This window comes from Actinia tenebrosa, unplaced genomic scaffold, assembly GCF_029948245.1.
Source record: "Actinia tenebrosa isolate PJP-AT-01 unplaced genomic scaffold, QUT_ActTen_1.0 PGA_scaffold0__85_contigs__length_37466705, whole genome shotgun sequence".
Classification (NCBI taxonomy): domain Eukaryota; kingdom Metazoa; phylum Cnidaria; class Anthozoa; order Actiniaria; family Actiniidae; genus Actinia; species Actinia tenebrosa.
The window spans coordinates 31,164,273-31,182,395 of NW_028292569.1; the positions used below are offsets into that span (position 1 = coordinate 31,164,273).

An 18,123-nucleotide genomic window follows, 5' to 3' on the forward strand; every position below is an offset into this window, starting at 1 on the left:
TAACTCGAAAAATGTGTAACTCGAAAATCGTAACTCGAAGAATACCTTATCTCCGGCTCGTCCTACATTTGTCGCTTAAAGTTTTCAAATAAAACTACTTATTTACACTGTGAACTAAGCAAATATTTTATAGAAATTCGTTTAGGAATGCTATTTATTTTCATGCAAGTCTGTAAATTAATGATTATTTATTGGAGCGAATTCTCGTTAGACCTTCGCACTTTTCAACATACAATCTGAGCATTGCTTCGGCTGTTTGTAATCTTGTAATGCGTGGCGATGAATCTACTTTTTCAGTCAACAAGCTCACGCGTTGACCCCTAGAGTCGATTAATGATTTGAATTTTCGAATTTGGATTTCATTATTCAGTTGAAATTTACAACGTCGAAAACGAAGATATGAAAATTCCAATCAACTTTAAATTCAATATACGATATTTTGATTTGTTAATCAGTGCTAACACAGCCGGAAGACTAAGAAAACATGGCGGCCAGAAATAGTCTTGGCCGTGTTTATGTGCCGGGAAAGCCTTTACCTGATATTATTCGACAGGAAATTGTTCATCTCAGCAATAGCGGATTGTCCAATAAAAAAATTCGTGACCACTGAAATTTTCTATTTGGGGAGTCCAGAAAATACTTTAACATTACTGTGTCTCCATTTCGCTCAAGGCGTTCCCTACAAATTTACTGATAATATCCTCCAAGTAATTGAGGGATGGAAATTACAAAACCTAGTGCGTGTGTATGCTTATTAAATAAGAGAGCAACTTTTGCTCGAAGGTATCTGTAATTTAGATGATTTACCTTCTTCATCACGAGTTGAATAATGAACTGAATTTTCATTTGAATATTGCAATATTGCATTATTCCGGTTCGTACGTATAAAAGGAATAATTGACTAATGATTTCATTAATCGAATCTAGGGGTCAACGCTTGAGCTTGTTTGACTGTTATTCAGAACGGCTTACTTAAATGACAAAACTGGCCTGAACTTCCTTCAAACACCATTGGAATTGTTCTTTTTTTCATCTTTTGCTATTGTTTCTACGATCCACGTACATCTACATGATTATTTTCTTGCTGAATACCGCCGTGACTTTGAGCTGTCTCTATGGAGACAGCTACTTTCAAAAACCACATTTCAAAAACCACATTTCAAAAACCACATTTCAAAAACCACATTTCAAAAACCACATTTCAAAAACCACATTTCAAAAACCACATTTCAGTACGTTACTTTTCTTTACTTGATTCTGTTTTTGATATTGACAGGTCTTGTACCTGGTCTGCTTCTCGAGAATGTCCCTGTCATAGAGGTTAACCTCATAAAGTATACTAGTTTTATCTTAATGAAGTTATTTTTCCATTCTTATTTTCATTTTTTACGTACAATGTTATATTTTTTGCATATATTTTTATGTTTAATTATTTCAACAATTCATGAGGTGGTCACCTTGCATGGGTAACGTTTCCCGTTCGTGACTTTCCTTTCTGGGTAACTATTAGTTTTTTTTCTATTCAATACATTGTAATATTAGTTTTCCCAAATAAAGCTGTGAAAAAGAGCTTGAAATCAGACTCTCTTCTTGAGTTCTAATTAAAATAGCTTTTTCGATAACCGGCTCGATCTACGAGTCTTCTGAAAAAATCGAAATGTTGACGTTGTACCTAATAAGCGTTTTTGTTTACTTTAATACATCAGAAAAAAAGGTCTAACTCATTGAAATTTTATTTCAGGCGTTAATTGTATAATTTTACTTCAACTTTCCTAGCCTCCTAGCATCTTTCCTAGCCTCCTTTGCAGCCGTTCTTAGGGTCGTCACGCAACGTTGACGACCCTAAGAACGGCTGCAAAGGAGGCTACATCTTTCCTTGATGCTTTTAATATGAATAATCCGAAGATAGAACTGTGCCAGTGTGTGCATGCACAGTGGGTCTCCACGGCGTCCACAAGTGCTAGAAAGTATCCCACATGGAACATTAGCATTTCGTTTCCTCATATTAATATATATTAATTATTTATATAAGTTAATGTAGAATGGTAGAATACGTGAGTATCCGGTTTCATAGGCCTCGTGGTCCTTTCTCGTTGTTTGCGTCCGATCGTTCACATCGCTTATTATCTTCTCCGTTTACTCGCGTATAGTTCTCTACAATGTCTTCCAAAGCCTCAAAACGTAAGACACGTACTAGTACCTGCCCTGGTTTTAAACTATCAACCGCTTTTCACTCATTTGGCCCTCCTGATAAGAATTGCGAAGGTTTACTTCCCGACGACTCTGATGACGACTTGGATCAGACGACCACCACTTCAAATAAGAGGGAGACAACGTTAAACGATTACGGTCAGCTTCTCGAAGCCATTCGCCACTTATCTGTCCAAGTGTGAACGCTCCAACATGAGTAGGAGGAGATAAAATCCAGTTTTAATGGCGTAGGGGGCGGGATCCCCAGCATTGCAAGCAATGTTGCTGCAAGACCCACGAGCCACACAGGTAATACTAATGCTTATGTCGACTTGTCATTCAAAGTACTAACGGAGAACGACCCCACTTATACATACGATGCCGATAAGAAGCGCGAACAAGGAACACTCGAATCATTTTATCATTGGCTCGAAGCGTGGACTATCTACGAAGGGATTGTAATGAGCGGAAATCCAACGCGTTACAACGAGCTCGCACGCTACCGATCAATCATTCAAAAGGCCAACCGTAAGTTTCGTTGGAAGGCTGTTTATGATTTCGATGTACAGTTTCGCCAATCACTAACGACAGGACGACTCGACGTTGTTGACGCCACTCTCTATTCAACGCTACTCGATTCTTCAAGCGTACGAAAGGAAAGCTCAACCTGTCAGCGATGTCAGTCAAGCCACCATCTTTACCGCGATTGTCTTTTTCGTCCGAAATCATCGGTTGAAGAAAACAAGACGACGAAAACTAGCGCGGGCCAGACTACGAATTGAAAGTACTCAAAATGGTTTTGCAATAACAAAGAGGGATGTAATTTGTACCAATGACGAGCATGTCAGCAGGGTTCCAACCCAACTGCAAGCGAGCCCACGTTTGCAAAGCTTGTAGGGGGGACCATGCTATGGCCGATTGCACGCTTTCTGCCAGCAACAATTAAATCGCCATTTGATTCTCTGATCTTGAAATCTCATTTGAACGATTATCATGATAAACAATTTGTTAATGATTTACTCAATGGAATTGATTATGGAGTGCACATTGGTTTCACCAGTAACCGCTCTCCTCACGTATCGAATAACCATCACTCTGCAACAACAAATGTCTCCGCTATAGCAAAAGAACTCGAACGCGACATCAATCTACGCAAAAAACTAGGGCCATTTCTCAGCCCACCGTTTACTAATTTTGTCGGGTCGCCGATGGGCGCTATTCCAAAAAAAGCGCTCCGTGCCAGTACTCTGGCGTATCATTCATGATTTGTCTTGGCCGCCGGGCCAAAGTATCAATGACGCAATTCCAAAGGAACATGTCACATGTACCTACGACACATTGGACAACGCAATTACTCAGCTAAAGAAGTTCGGTAAAGACGCTCTTATGAGCAAACTGGATCTATATGGACATATTTTAGTCCATCCCGACGACTGGGAGTTGCTCGGCTCATCATGGCCTATCAAGGTCGACGGATCAGTTACGACTGGTTATGGCGGCAGCGCGGTGTTGCTCCTGTATGGCATTACTTAGACGATTTTTGGACTTGTGGCCCCCCGAGCCCGGATAGCAACTGTGAATATAACTTAGACTCTATGTTAGCCACTTCACAGGCAGCCCAAGCAAGGTTCCTGTGTATGGTTTATAAGGGAATATAATTATAATATATTATTAATTTATGATGGTTTATAATTATTTAGGTAGAGAAGAGCGGATTTTGAAAAAACCCACTAAACGGCCTCAAATCGCGCTGAAACTTCGCCAGAAGACTGAGCAAAGTAAAAGCAACAACTGCAGCAGGTTTTGAGGCAAATTGCTGAGTAAAACATTTTATTTTCGTAAATTTATCTTAACTCCCATACATTCCCTTATAAACCATACACAGGAACCTTGTTTGGGCTGCCTGTGGCCACTTGTGAAGAACTCGGATTTACTACCAATCATAAGAAAACGACTCAACCTTGTACACAGCTCGAATTGCCGGGAATTGAATTGGCACAGGAAGCACGTATTACTGAAACACGTCTACAAGAGACAATTGATTTACTGTTAGCATACAACTCTCGTCGGTCCTGTACGAAACGTCAATTGCAATCCTTAATCGGAAAGCTCAATTTCATTTGTTCTGTGTGTCGTCCTGGTCGCTCATTTTTACGGCGAATGATTGCTCTATTAAAGAAAGCTCGACCCCCTGGACATCATCTCAGACTTTACACTGAATTCTATAAAGATCTTCGCTGGTGGATATATTTTCTACGGGAATGGAATGGACGTACTTTTTTCTACGACGAACAATGGATTTCTAACTCTTGTTTGCATTTGTGCATCGACGCTTGTTCATCATCATTTGGTGCTTTATTTAATGACCACTGGCTTTGTGAGTTGACATCCCGAACCGGCGTTCCATTCATTTAAAGAGCTTTAGTCACTGTGTGGTCTACGATCTTACCATGCAAGATCGTATTTCACTGTGATAATCAAGCGGTCGTCCACATACTCAAACCCTTAATCTGTTCATATTCATGGCATACAAAATTCTGCATCTGACTCTCTGTCCCGTTTACGGGTCACGCGCTTTTGAGAGCTGGTTCCTCATGCTCGTCCATTACCAACTCCAGTGGTACCATTGAACTTGGCCATCTTCAAATGAAAGCTAGTTACCACTACTTTCACAAAGGCCTGGCAGCCAACACTCACAGTACGTACAATACAGGACAGCGACAGCGACAGTACTTACGATTTTGCGACGAACACAATTTACAAGCATTTCCCGGTTCAGATAACACTCTACTGTTACTCTCACGATCTAAAACTGACCAACAAGGGCAAGGAATCGTTCTATATACGGGTCATTCTAAACACAAAATATGTGCCGTGTGTGCGATGAAAGCCAATCTACATATTCAGCGGAAAAAAGCAAATTGCTCAGAGGTCGTTCCTTTATTTCAGCCCCCTAATAGTGAGCCTATTTCACGCCGTACTCTGATGGACTTTACTTCTCCACTGCTTCGCCTAGCTGGACTAGAGCCCCTTGAGTACAGTGGCCACAGTTTTGGCATTGGAGGAGCAACTTCAGCATCAGTTGCTGGACTTCATGATTATGAGATTAAACTCATGGAACGGTGGTCATCTGACTGTTATAAGCGTTGGACTCGCTCGCCTCTAAGTATATTTTTACGTGTTGCTAAACGCATTGCACTAACACTACCTCCTATCAATATGCTAACCCCTTTTCACCCACTAATTAATATCTTGATTTGGGCAACACTTAGTTTTGGGCAGTCATATTGTGTGACCCATATACAGTATGAATTAAACTGCTCATTATGGCCCAAACTGATGTTTTGTATTTGTTGTTATTTCCTATGATTGTTTGATCGTACATTAATATAGTGTATGAGAACTTTGTGCTTGTTAGTGTCGTGTAACATTCGTAAACAGATGACGTAAGTCGATCGGTAAACGTTTAATTATCGATCTGCTAACATCTTAGTGAGCGAGTGAGCGAGTGAGCGAGTGACACATTTGCATATTCAGACCCCTCACAATAACTCGTTTCTACGCTTCGCGTATCCACGAGTTAAAAATGGAGGGAGGAAATCCAGTAACAGAAATATATCTTATTTAGCATAGTAAAGTATTATAAAACATTTATAAGGCATTTTAGATTTAGTTTTGGGCAATTTATTACGAGGTACGACCCCGATCAAACAAAGATTCAGTTATATGATTGGCGTAAAGTATTCGTAACCGACTTTTAATTGGCTTCCAATAACTCTGTTCAATATTGTGAAATCAAAGTGGAGATGATTACGTTATGAGTATACCATAGTAAGTCGTGGACGTTTCACTCACGATATATGTTGAGGGTTTTAATTTTACCTAGCTTGCCACGACCCGACACTATGAAATTGCCCAAACTTGCCCGCGGTAAATGAACCCGATGGAAGAAGTTATGTCAGTATTTTACTCATAAAACATTCATTTGCTTACTCAAATATGCCAACTTTTCTACGAATTTCCTTAGAATGGCATTTTTTTGTTCTTAATTTTTTTTTCAAGTTCTTCTTCTGTCGTTTATTAATTTATTGAATTTAAACTATCATTGCGTAAAGTTGACTGTTATTAAAAGCGTTTGAGATGCCATTGAAGCTTGTTGATTGTCCTTTCCACAATTTCTTTAGTCTTAAATTAAAATTCGAACAAACCTTTTTATGTTTCTATGTTCGTTTATAGCATTTACAATTAATCTCACTGAATCAGTGAGGCTTATGCACCAGTCATTTGACATCCCCCGCACCCCCCCCCCCCCCCCCCCCCCCCCCCACCACCCTGAGGCATACCCGTGGGCAAAGAGGGGATTTCAACGCATTTTCACATGTATTTGGTTCCCTGGTGGTCGGGGAAAGCGCTTCAATTCACCGCTTCGGCTGCAACCCAGGGACTGACCTGGGACTGCACTTTTCCATTTTGGGGACTGGGACAGAGTGAGCTCCTCGTGTGAGTTTAGGTAGTCGGCATAATGGATGAGACAAAGACGGTAAGATTTTGGGTTGTCCTTCACGAATTTGCAAGATGTGATCCTATTGGAGGGCACACATGTGTAGAACAATAGAAAACAATGACCTTTCCCCAACCCCGCCCCTAAACCTAACCAATCACAGGGGACGTTGCAAATTCGTGAAGCCCATCCGAAGATTTTCATCGCATTTAAGAGTGGATATCAGTAAAACTCAAACATTTCGTGGTAAGTGTGAAAAATTCGATTTGTCTCATATTTTGAAGTGAGGCAGGCTATGATGTAATACAAACCCCTACAAGAAATTAAAACATTTCTTTCAGGGCGTCAATATGCTAATTAGAGGGGTCTGAAAATGAGCAGAATTACAGACCTCCTGTCCTAAAACTATACAAGATTAAACCTTTGAAATATAAAAAACTTCAAGTGTTCTATCTGTTTAGTTAGTAGAGTGATTTTTTCGCGTGTAACTTGAATAAAAAATTTTAGTAGATTTTTTTACAGGACATACTTTCAACACTCTCAAAAGTAGCTTCAAAACAAGTGGCATTGGAATCGTTTTATATCCAAGAAGAGGAGTAAAAGAGAGGAGTTTTTCTTCAGTTGTACAAAAAATTAGCTCGGGTAAATCAGTTTTCGGATTTTTACGCTCGGTCAAAGTTGCCATCATGAGCCGTTTTTTCGGTCCCTGCATAGCTTTTGAAACTCCCTGCTAGCAGAGTCTCTCTTCTCTTTCTCTCCCTTCTTTCATGCGGGGATACTATGATACTATGATCAAAACACGCGGGATGTTGAGAGAACACGAGAGGAGCGTAGGAAACCACGACGCGTAGCGTGTTTTGATACTCTCATCAAACATGCTTTTCGACCAATCATAGCGCGCGTAGTATCCCAATTATTTTATAAAGTTATATAAACTTACCACTTAGCAACAGCAAATCTGTTCAGTACTTGTCCGACTCCAACACCTGTCCAAAAAGCTGCCATCACCTCGTTTCTTTCAAAAAGAGATACATTCGTGTGTCTACCAACAGGATATGGGAAGTCGTTAATTTACCAGCTCTCGTTGTTAACGGCTTTCGAACTGTCAAAAGGACAACAATTTCCTAAAGAGGCTGTGATTGTTGTTGTATCTCCATTAAACTCCTTGATCTCTGACCAGATCAGATCATGTGAACGATTTGGATTATCAGCGTGCAAGATAGAGGAAGGATTTAAAGACTCTGACGTCTTATTTCTTAGTCCTGAGAAGCTTTAAGAGCTTACAACTAAGCGGTATATAAGAAATCTGGGAGACAAACTACTGGGGATCGTTGTGGATGAATCACATTGTGTTGTAACATGGTAAGAACTGAAGCTAATTTTTGTCTTTTTCCTATTTCAACCTGGGAATGGGGTTGACTTTTCCAGTGTATACAGAGTTTTCAGTCTCAGTTTCAGAAGTATAGTTATGCACTAGTCAAAGTAAACCCTCACTCCCCCAACCCGGGGCAGGGTGGGGATAAGTGGGGCATTTGAAAAATGGGCTGTACAAATGTTGGTGAATCTCCACATAGTGGAGTGAGAATGAATGTCAAATCCCCCACATATGCTATTTTTCTTATAGTTCTCCGTCAAGTTTTTCGGATATGCTATTCATTGCACTGAAAATACACTGAGCTTATGTAAGCTTATATACTGCGCAATATCTGTTTCATGCAGATCATGGTAGAGTGACCACAGTAAATCCGTGAAACACTAATTACTAAATAGTACAAAATAGTGCTAGCTAAAGAATAGAAAACAATGGAATTTGCATGAAATTGGGCTATTTAGTATTACTAAAGTTTCACGGATTTACTGTGGTCACTCTAGCTAAAATCAAGAAAAATAGCTTTTTGAGGGCAATTTTTCAAGCACTTATTTTCCTCCAATAGGTCTCAAACTCGGTCAGGATCTACCTCAATAATTGTTTTTTTTTTTCGAAATCTTGACTTAGATGGCAAGAAATTAGTGTAAACTGCGCATTTTGGCCAGACTGCCAAGCAAAGTAGCGATGAGTTGACCTCAGCGTTGCTTCTCTTGTACTAATTTTAATTACAGGAAAATAGCAAACATACCACATGGCAAACGTAAAAAAATCACCACAAATAAATAATCCTCATTTTTATAAACTGAAAGACCAAAGTCTACTTTAACATCATTTAGTTTTTAGAAAGTCTTCAGAAACTATATTTTTGTGAAGCTGAAAATCTCTCACGTACATACGCCACAGGATACCACAGGAATCCCATGCGAACCCCAAACCCCCACCATTACCCCACATCTACCAAATCTTCACTTTATCCCCACCTCCTGGAGCATTATTGCTTGTCATATGTAATTCTATGCCCCACATTGCCCCCTTCCTGTCTGGGTTGGGGTGGGGGTTTACTTTGACTAGTGCATTAATACAAGATCATTTTAAATTTCGTATTGTTTTATGCAGGGGGACAAACAAAAATGACGACATGCCGTTCAGAGAAGCATATGGCAAAATTGGTTACATTAGAGGGTTTACTAAGGCCCCAATACTTTGCCTAACAGCAACAGCTGGTTCAAAGATGAGAAATAAGATTATTAAATCCCTGATGATGAGAAAGCCACAAATTATACAGCTAAGCCCAAAGAAAACAAACATAAAACTAATGGTATCAAAATGTCATAAATGTCGAATTAGAAGAAACATTTTCCTGGTTAATTTAAGAGTTGAATGAAGTGAAACAAGAAACGAAGAAAACATTTATGTATTGTCGCTCCCTTACTGCTTGCAGAGAAATTTATGCCATCTTAGATGAAAATGTTATTGAAACTGCAAATGGCAAGCCATTTTTTGCTATGTACCACAGCAAGACACCAAGAGCCATTCAGGAAAGGGTTTTTAATTTATTTGTAAAACCTGATAGTGCTATGAGGGTGGTCATTGCAACCAGTGCCTTGGGCATGGGAGTCAATATACCAAACATTGACAGGGTGATTCATTATGGTATTCCAAGTGACATGGAGGACTACGTACAAGAAATTGGCAGTTGTGAGTAGTATAGGGGTTGGGGGTCCCAACTCACACGCCACCCCGAAATGACCCGCCTTAAAAGCATACGCCCCGGTTTCATTCGGGTTTTGAGAGCAACGTGGCCCGGGGTTATTCCACCAAGAGATTACGGGATCTTCCCGCCATCCACGACCCATTTGAGACCGTGAATACAGCCACCAACGAATGCCATTAAATATGCTAACATATATTATGAAGTGCGAACGATGTGAGAGGGAATTCAAAAGGAAGGCTGACCTAACCAAGCACTTGTCAATGCAAAAGAAAGAATGCAAAAAGTCTTACGAATGTTTGTGTGGAAAGGAGACTGTATTGGCATTGTCAAAGTTGCACATACGACTACGATGACCTCATATAAGGTATAAGATATTTCCTATTATATATGGAGTCATGATCTAATTTCAACACCGTTTCCATACCCGGCGCAGGAGAAGTTGACCTCAGACAGTTTTGGTCTAAGACCAGAGAGAGAAGGAGGAAGATCTTAGCGAAGGGAGTTAAGGAATTGGGTGCGATGAAGGCAAGCATTGTGGTAGAACTAGACCTAATTAAGGGCGATGACGTCGAAACTACGGTCTGGCTACGCTCCAAGTCATTAGTAGTACTACAGTCTACTAACCTAGCACCGATTTTGTCGACCGTCCTCGAGGGTATGTTAGAGACACTCTCAAACTACACCAGAGAAGGATCGGGATGGGCAGTAACCGAAATAGTGGAGATGAAAATAAGCATGGCGCGGTACGTACCAATTCGAGGTGGGTCTTACGTACCTTTACCAGCCTGGATAGAGCGAAAGAAAGCAATTGTAAGTGTTAAGAATGACGACAATAAATGCTTCCAGTGGGCAATTAGGTCTGCCTTATACCCAGTTGAGAAAAACACAGCGCGCACGAGCAATTACCCAACAGACGACCTAGATTGGACTGACGTTTCCTTTCCAATGCAGTTAAGTTGTGTACCAGACTTTGAGGAGCGCAACGACCTAGCAATAAACGTTTATGGAGACCGGGAAGAGACCATTGTTCCACTAATGTTGTCAAAGCACACCGGAGAGCGCATTCACCTATTTTACCACGGCGGTCACTATTCCTGGGTTAAGAACCTAAGTCGATTATTTTACAGACATACTAAGCATAATTGCAAGAAGTTCTTCTGCGAATCCTGCCTGCTTCCCTTTCCCGACTTAAAAGCCTTAAAGAAGCACGATGAAATCTGCCGTGGCGTAGAGGAAGTTGCACAGCGTATTCAAATGCCAGCAAATAAAGACTTATTCTACGAGGATTTCAAGCGACAAAGCAAAGTTCCCTACGTCATTTACGCAGATTTCGAGGCAATAATTACAGACGAATACCAAGAATCAGGCAATACGCAGCGTAAAGGCCTTCACGAGATTTGCTCTTACGGTTAAAGTTCCGTCAAGAGCCTTGGATGCAGCCTTACATAGACTTTAACACGCAAAAACGCACAGCAGCCAAGAACGACTTTGAGAAGAACCTGTTTAAGCTTATGAACAACTCAGTGTTTGGTAAGACAATGGAGAACATCCGCAAGCGGGTGTTGATAAAGATTGTAAATACGCGCGAAGAGGCTGAGTCTTATGTATCCCAGCCAGGCTTTGTACGCTACGTAGACATGCTTAACTTCTATGTAATTCACATGAAGAAAGCCAATCTCTTCTTAAATAAGCCCGTTTACACCGGCTTCACAGTGTTAGAGCTGTCTAAGTTGCTCATGTACTACGACAAATTAAAACCAAAGTACGGTGACAAGTGTCGTTTATTGTACACCGACACAGACTCACTAATAATGGAGATTGGAACCCCCGACGTTTACGCGGACTGCCTTGAAGACATTGACGAATACGACACGTCCGGCTACCCAAAAGACCACCCACTTTACTCAGCTAAGAACAAGAAAGTCATAGGAAAGATGAAGGATGAGGTGCTTGGCAGACCAATTGTAGAGTACGTTGGGTTAAAGCCAAAGATGTACAGCGTCTTAAAGAGTGACGGCGCAGATAAGAAGGCAAAAGGCGTAAAAACGTACGTAGTTAAGAAACAACTTACGCACCAATCTTACTTAGACGTCTTGAATACCCAAAAGACGCAGCGCCACAACATGAACTCCTTACGATCGTATGGCCACCAAATACACAGCGTTACCCAGGAAAAGGTGTCGTTGTCAGCATTCGACGGCAAGCTGCTGGATGTGCGACGACGGAATTTACACGTACGCGTTTGGTAATCACACGATAAGCAATTCTTCTTTGACGAACCCACGCGTGGGACCATCATGAAGATAATACAAGATGGGTTGACCCTTCTTAGCTAGCGCACTTCGGATCTGGTAAGTTTCCAAAGACCAATTAGGATCCGTAGCTCTTTTGGATCCTCCTTCTAATTCGCCCGGCTCGTAGAGATATCGAACCGTGACATCGCCTAATCTCTTTTCCTGGGGGAAGACCGCCCTCGAACTTCTGACGTAGGACTTGTGTTCCACGTGTTTCTTTTTTATGGCATCCTTGGGTTTCATTCCCGTAGCCCTGGCCGCCTCGTTATTTAAAGCCGCGACGACCTGGGGGAGCCTCTGAGTCCATTCCCTGTTGCGTTTGGAGGGATCTTCCAGCTCTTTCCAATACTGGTATCCAAAGAGGCGCTCGGCCAAGGTCTTATTGAATCTTTCAACGATGCTTTGACCCCTGTGGTACTCAGGCTTCGGCTCTCCTAATCTTAGTGTCGTGGTCTTTCAGGGTCTTGGTAAGCACGCCCATGAACTCCGTCCCCGCATCCACTTGCAGCAGCTTAGGCCATTTCAAGACGCGCTTATAAGTCCTACCTAGGGCTTCTGCGACTTCCCCAGAATCCTTGCTGGTTATGGGTTCGGCGTCCTTGTATCTGCTTGCGATATCAACTACGGTCAAAGCGTATCTATAGGTCTTTCTTCTCACCTTGTAGTGCGGTAAGAAAAGCAAATCCGCCTGATGAACTTCATTGGGGGCATTTACGGTGAAGCTGGGCCTGGGAATGTACTTGGGCACGGGAAGATAAACCTGCCAGAGGGTTTGTTTTTTTAACCAATTCTTAGCCGTTTCTTCTGATACCCTGGCCGCGGTCGCGAGTTTCTTGATGGCCGACGCTCCTTTCCAATAGCCTTCAGGCTCATAGTAAATCCTTTTAAGTTTGTCCTCTACGCGGCCCATTATATGAATTCCAAAACAAGATTGATCTTACGTCCGTTAAAATCCACCGTCTTTCCGTCCACCTTAATGGTGATGTTTATGCTTTCTACCAAATTAGACAAATCATAGCACAAAGAAATGGGAGTGTATTCTACCAGGTCAAATGGATGACCTTTGGGCAGAAACTTGGACATAAGAGAAGACTTTTTTCCATTGCTGTAACTATGAACCAAGTCGCAATAGACTTCGTAAGAGGATGCGACTTTCCATTTCACGGGTATGGCCGTGTTGGTAATTGTCTTGCCCGAGGCACATAATAACGACCCCAATGGGTCAAACTTTCCAAACGTTACTGAATAGTTTGGCATATTATGTTTCAGGGTCATTTCGTGCGGCAATCCCGCGGTGAGAGTATAACCGCGCTTGGCGAGCTCCTTAGCTCCTTAGCAAGGGTGACTGGCGTGTAATGTCCATCGGGTAGCATTTCACCTTGATATTTGCCAGGTGCCTTATGCACGGTGACCAAGGCATTGACTAAATTATACCAAGAATTGTACAAAGAACAACTAACCAGCCTAACCTTATGGGCTTTGATGGGGGGATTCAAATAAGTGGTGAAGTTATTTTTATCGCTTTTCAAAAAGACGATCATATATTTCAGGAAACACAGTTTCCTCTGCTTGCTGAATTAGACTAAGTACGCCAAAGCTACGCCTCCGGCCAGCCCTGCGACTCCTACAAATACCAGCTCATTGTCTTTTTGTTTCTTAGAAGGCTGGTAGTAATTCTTAAACTGGGGCTTTCTCATTCTAAAGTCGGGGTGTGCTTGCGCATAGAGCTTAAAGGCGTAGTCTGTGTTTTCAAAGTTCTTGTCTGCCTGCATTTTGTCTTGGTAGTTCTTGTCCAACCAATCCCTGTAAGCTTGTCTTTTTTCATTCCAAGCTGCCACGTCCCGCTGATATTTCTCCAGCGCCAAATCATGCCTTTTCCTCTCAGCAGCCAAATCTCCGCTGCGATCACCTCTAACTAATCTATCCAAATATTGACCGCCATAATTAGCTCCAGTGAATGCTAAAGCTGCAATGACTCCACCTGCGATTAAATTAGCCATTTATATATTGGGCAGGTACTTTTCCTTCTGTAGGTAATTCTTTACCATGATAGCCCCGCCAACGGCAGCGGTCATCTTAGCAAAGTTAGCGAAGCTTTTGCTTGGGTCTTCAGTAAAGTCTTCTTTGAGCACTTTCTTACCTACCCAACCAATACCCGCAACAATGGAAGTAATAATAGCTGCTTCTTCAACAGTTTTCAATAACGCGGTTGACATTATATTACTATGCAAACTCAATTTGCATTGCTAATTTGAGTCCCCGGGGATTATGCAAATGAGATAATAAAAGCCCTTCACGTGGTCCTATAGTGTCACTCTACTCGAGGCAGCCGGTCAAACATCGTCTTTGTTATAGTATTTGGTATTTCAAACCCGTCTTCCTGTGATATGGCTGAACGAAGCTCCGGTTGTTCCACCTCAAGAAGAAGTGGTTCGAGTGTTAAACCCGGTAGAAGATGTGCCGCCGCTTCAAAATGCGGCTCAAAATGCTGCTCAAAATCCTCCCGAAGGTGCGGACCGGAATGCTGCTGTGCAGGATGGAGCACAAAACCCCGCTCAAGATGCCGCTGCTCCTGACGTCCAGGAAGCAGCGCCTCAGGTAATATTCCTTTCGCTAGTGCGTTGTTTATGTTCCTAGTCGTTCGTAGCGTTGGGTCTGAAGTTTTAAGTTAGTGTGCTTCGTATATTAGTTCGAAGTTTTCTAGTCGCGTAATTTGCATTCTGGTATCGCCGTTGGTGCCAAGTTTAATCTTTCCGGCTGTTGTTGTATTTTGTTTTCATATTCACTATAAACTTTATGAACTGGTGTATTTCAGTTAAGGATGTGTAATGTCTGTGAGGCTTAAATAATATTGCCTGGCTGGTGAAGCTTCAAATATTGCCTGTGAGGCTTGAAATATTACCTGTGAGGCTCAAAATATTGCCTGTGGGGCTTGACAACTATTGCCTGTGAGGCTCGAAATATTGTCTGTGAGGCTTGACTAATATATTGTCTGTGAGGCTTGACTAATATATTGCCTGTGAGGCTTGACTAATATATTGCCTGTGAGGCTTGAATAATATTGCCTGGCCTGTGAGGTTTGAAATATTGCCTGTGAGGCTTGAGATATTGCCTGTGGAACTTTAATAATACTTTCTGTGACCCTTAAAAGATTGTGTACGCGCGATAGTGGAAATAGTGCCTGTGAGGCTTGAAATTGTTTACCCGTGACATTTGTAGATCGCCATGTGGTTTCGAATGCTGCCCGTGAGGCGTGAAATATTGTCTGTGAGACTCGAACATTGACAGTGTGGCTAGAAATATTGCATGTTGGGCTTTAATGTTTGTGTGGCAAGAGGGAATATTGTTAGCAAAAAATATGGCTTAGTTAAAACGTAACGAAATGCCTATGGTTGTAATAATAGATGAATGCTGGGGGTTAATAATGTGGTTCTTTAATGGACTAATGAGCAAACAATCGTCGCATTGTTTTAAACATGTACATGCTTGGTTCATGTTTGAACATTATGTTGACACACCGCTTAGCGTTCAGTATTAATTTTCATTTGAAGGTTGAGCTGGGACTTGATCAAGTGTTGAGAAGAATAAAAGTGTTGGAAGATTCACAGAAGGCAACAGTGGACTCCTTAGTAGAGGAAATTCGACATTTTGTGAAATCGTCCGTCTTCACGAAAGACAAGGCACTGGACCTCCTCCTCGACTTGAAACTAGTGGCCAGAGAGACAAAGCATACCAGGAAGGGTTTCTTTGAGGCTTGCCTTAAAACCATGAGGGAGAAGGCGACCGTGCCCCTGGACCAATTCAAAAAATATCTTGATGTACTCTTGGGAGATAAAGATCAAGAGAAGGTTATGGAGATGATTGCAAAGGTGGACAAAGCGTCAAAGGCCTCGAACCCTGGGACGTCCCGCCCGGGCCCTTATGTTAGAAATACTCCAGGACGGTCTGGCCGTGCGAATGTCCAGTGTTATTGGTGCCATAGGTATGGTCATTACCAGGGGGCTTGCCCAGAGCGACGCAACCAGGCCAGGAGGGCACCAAGGGCCAATGCATCAAGAGAAAATAGATGGACAGATCAGGGAATTGTATAAACAAATGTGTGGTGACTAACTGAGTCTAGAACTTGAAATAAATGAGATGATTGGTTTATTTTGTATTTGTGGGGATTGACTCTAGACCATAGACTAGCTGATTGATATGATTTGGTTTGCATGATTAAAACGTTAACAATTAATTTGTTTTAATTTGGGATTATTCTTAAACAGATTTAAGATTGAATCAATTTATAGTTCATATTGTTTATTGTGTGATTTTGGGGTTTCTCTTGGCTTTATTTTTGAAAGCTTAACTCGTCCAAGACGTGTAGGAATTGTAGTGGAGATACTACTTAACAGGCCGACATCTTATAAATACTCCGGATGCAATCAATAATAAAGGGAATCCGATGTGTGATATGCGAAAGAAAAAAAAAAAAAAAATTATTATGACGTGCATGTCGGGCATACGTCTTGTCTTTAGAGAGGTGGATACTTACTGTTTTAGGTCTTCCATATCGGGGGGAACAACTCCTGCTGGTTGTCCACTACGGCCAACCACCAGACGACCTGTACAGGCGTGTTGAAGTTGCTCTCTCCTGATCGGGAACCCGTCGGTATCCTATCGCGTCAATAAATATCTTGTCTTATTTCGATGTGTCTTGGCTTTATCCACTTGTCTGTGTTTGAATCCTGGTTTGAACCGGTTTTTCCCCAGACAACGGGACATAAGAGGAAGTTCGAGCCTTCAGTTGATGTTGACAAGTGGTGGGAATTCCGTAGAATGGCAAAAGCAATCGAGCCAAGACAATTCCAAGTGAATCGATCGTGGGTGGATATCGACGGCGTTCCCGGTCAGGAGGGGCGAGAAAAGACTCCAGTTTACTGGAGAGAAGTAATTTCAACGGGTGTGGTCCCGGATCTATATACTCTCCAACTTAGGGACCCCAAAAATTTCTCAGTCGGGGGTGTTCATCAAAATGTTCAAGCTTGGGCGGAACTGCTCCAAGAACATCCACAAAAGGAGCGAATTGAGGAGGGGATAAAAAACAAGGTGGACATTCTCAAATTTTCTCAGCCATTTTAGGGATCCTTCAAAGGGTCGAGGTACAAGACAGAATTACCCCCGCGCAAGATGTTTGCGAATCACCCATCCTGTAAAGACTTTTCAGAGTTCATCTCCTCTGAGATACTTGGGCGTCTCACATCTGGTGCATTTAGAGTATGGGGAGAGGTGGGTTCGGATGACCCACCGCACCTGGTGATGCCATTGATAGTTGAGCCATCGAAACCTCGGCTTTGTCTGGACGCGAGGTTCCTGAACCTCTGGATGAAAGATGCTCCCTTCTCATTAGATCGTCTAGCGGATGTTCCCCGGTATGTTTACAAGTCGTCGTTTATTACAAAGTGTGACAACAAGTCCGGCTATGACCACGTGATGGTCACAGATAACTCCCAAACGTATTTAGGCTTCTCATTTGGGGGCTTATGGTTTGTATGCACAACGCTACCCTTTGGATGGAAAATCTCCCCCTACATATATCACACCATCGGTCTGGCAGCAACAGGGTTTTTGAGATCGCAAGGGGTCCCTTGCTCGTTGTACATAGATGATCGGTTGAATGGTGAGCTCATTACTGCGACCGGTCGGTGGGCTAAGTTGCCACAAGAGCGTGAGAAAGTTTTTCGTTACGAAGCAGCAGAGGCTGCCCTCTATGTGGTGCTGTCCGTGCTGATAGCATTGGGCTATACAATTGGTATAAAGAAGTCTGTTCTCGTTCCTACAACTTCATTAGAATACCTGGGCCTTATTGTCGACTCTGAGAAGCAGTCATTCCTGATACCACAACGCAAGAAGGAGTCTTTTGCCGCGTTAAGGGAACTCATTCTCACTGGTAAACAGCCCATACCACTAAAAACGCTTCAGCGTTTCCAAGGCAAATGCATTTCCTTGTCATTGGCAGTTCCAGCAGCAAAGCTGTTTATCAGAGAGATCAGTAAAGCTCGGCCCGAGCGTGCGG

The 18,123-nt window shown here is 42.2% G+C and overlaps 1 protein-coding gene and 1 pseudogene across 1 annotated transcript; both read left to right on the plus strand.

The window, feature by feature from the left end:
- Positions 1 to 3,095: 3,095 nt before the first annotated feature.
- On the plus strand, positions 3,096 to 5,396 carry LOC148914071 (uncharacterized; annotated as a pseudogene).
- A 5,811-nt stretch (positions 5,397 to 11,207) lies between these two features.
- LOC116291546 (uncharacterized) lies at positions 11,208 to 12,023 on the plus strand. Its single transcript, XM_031698723.2, has one exon. The coding sequence runs from the start codon at positions 11,208 to 11,210 to the stop codon at positions 12,021 to 12,023; it is 816 nt and encodes a 271-aa protein (XP_031554583.2).
- The last annotated feature ends 6,100 nt before the right edge of the window (positions 12,024 to 18,123 follow it).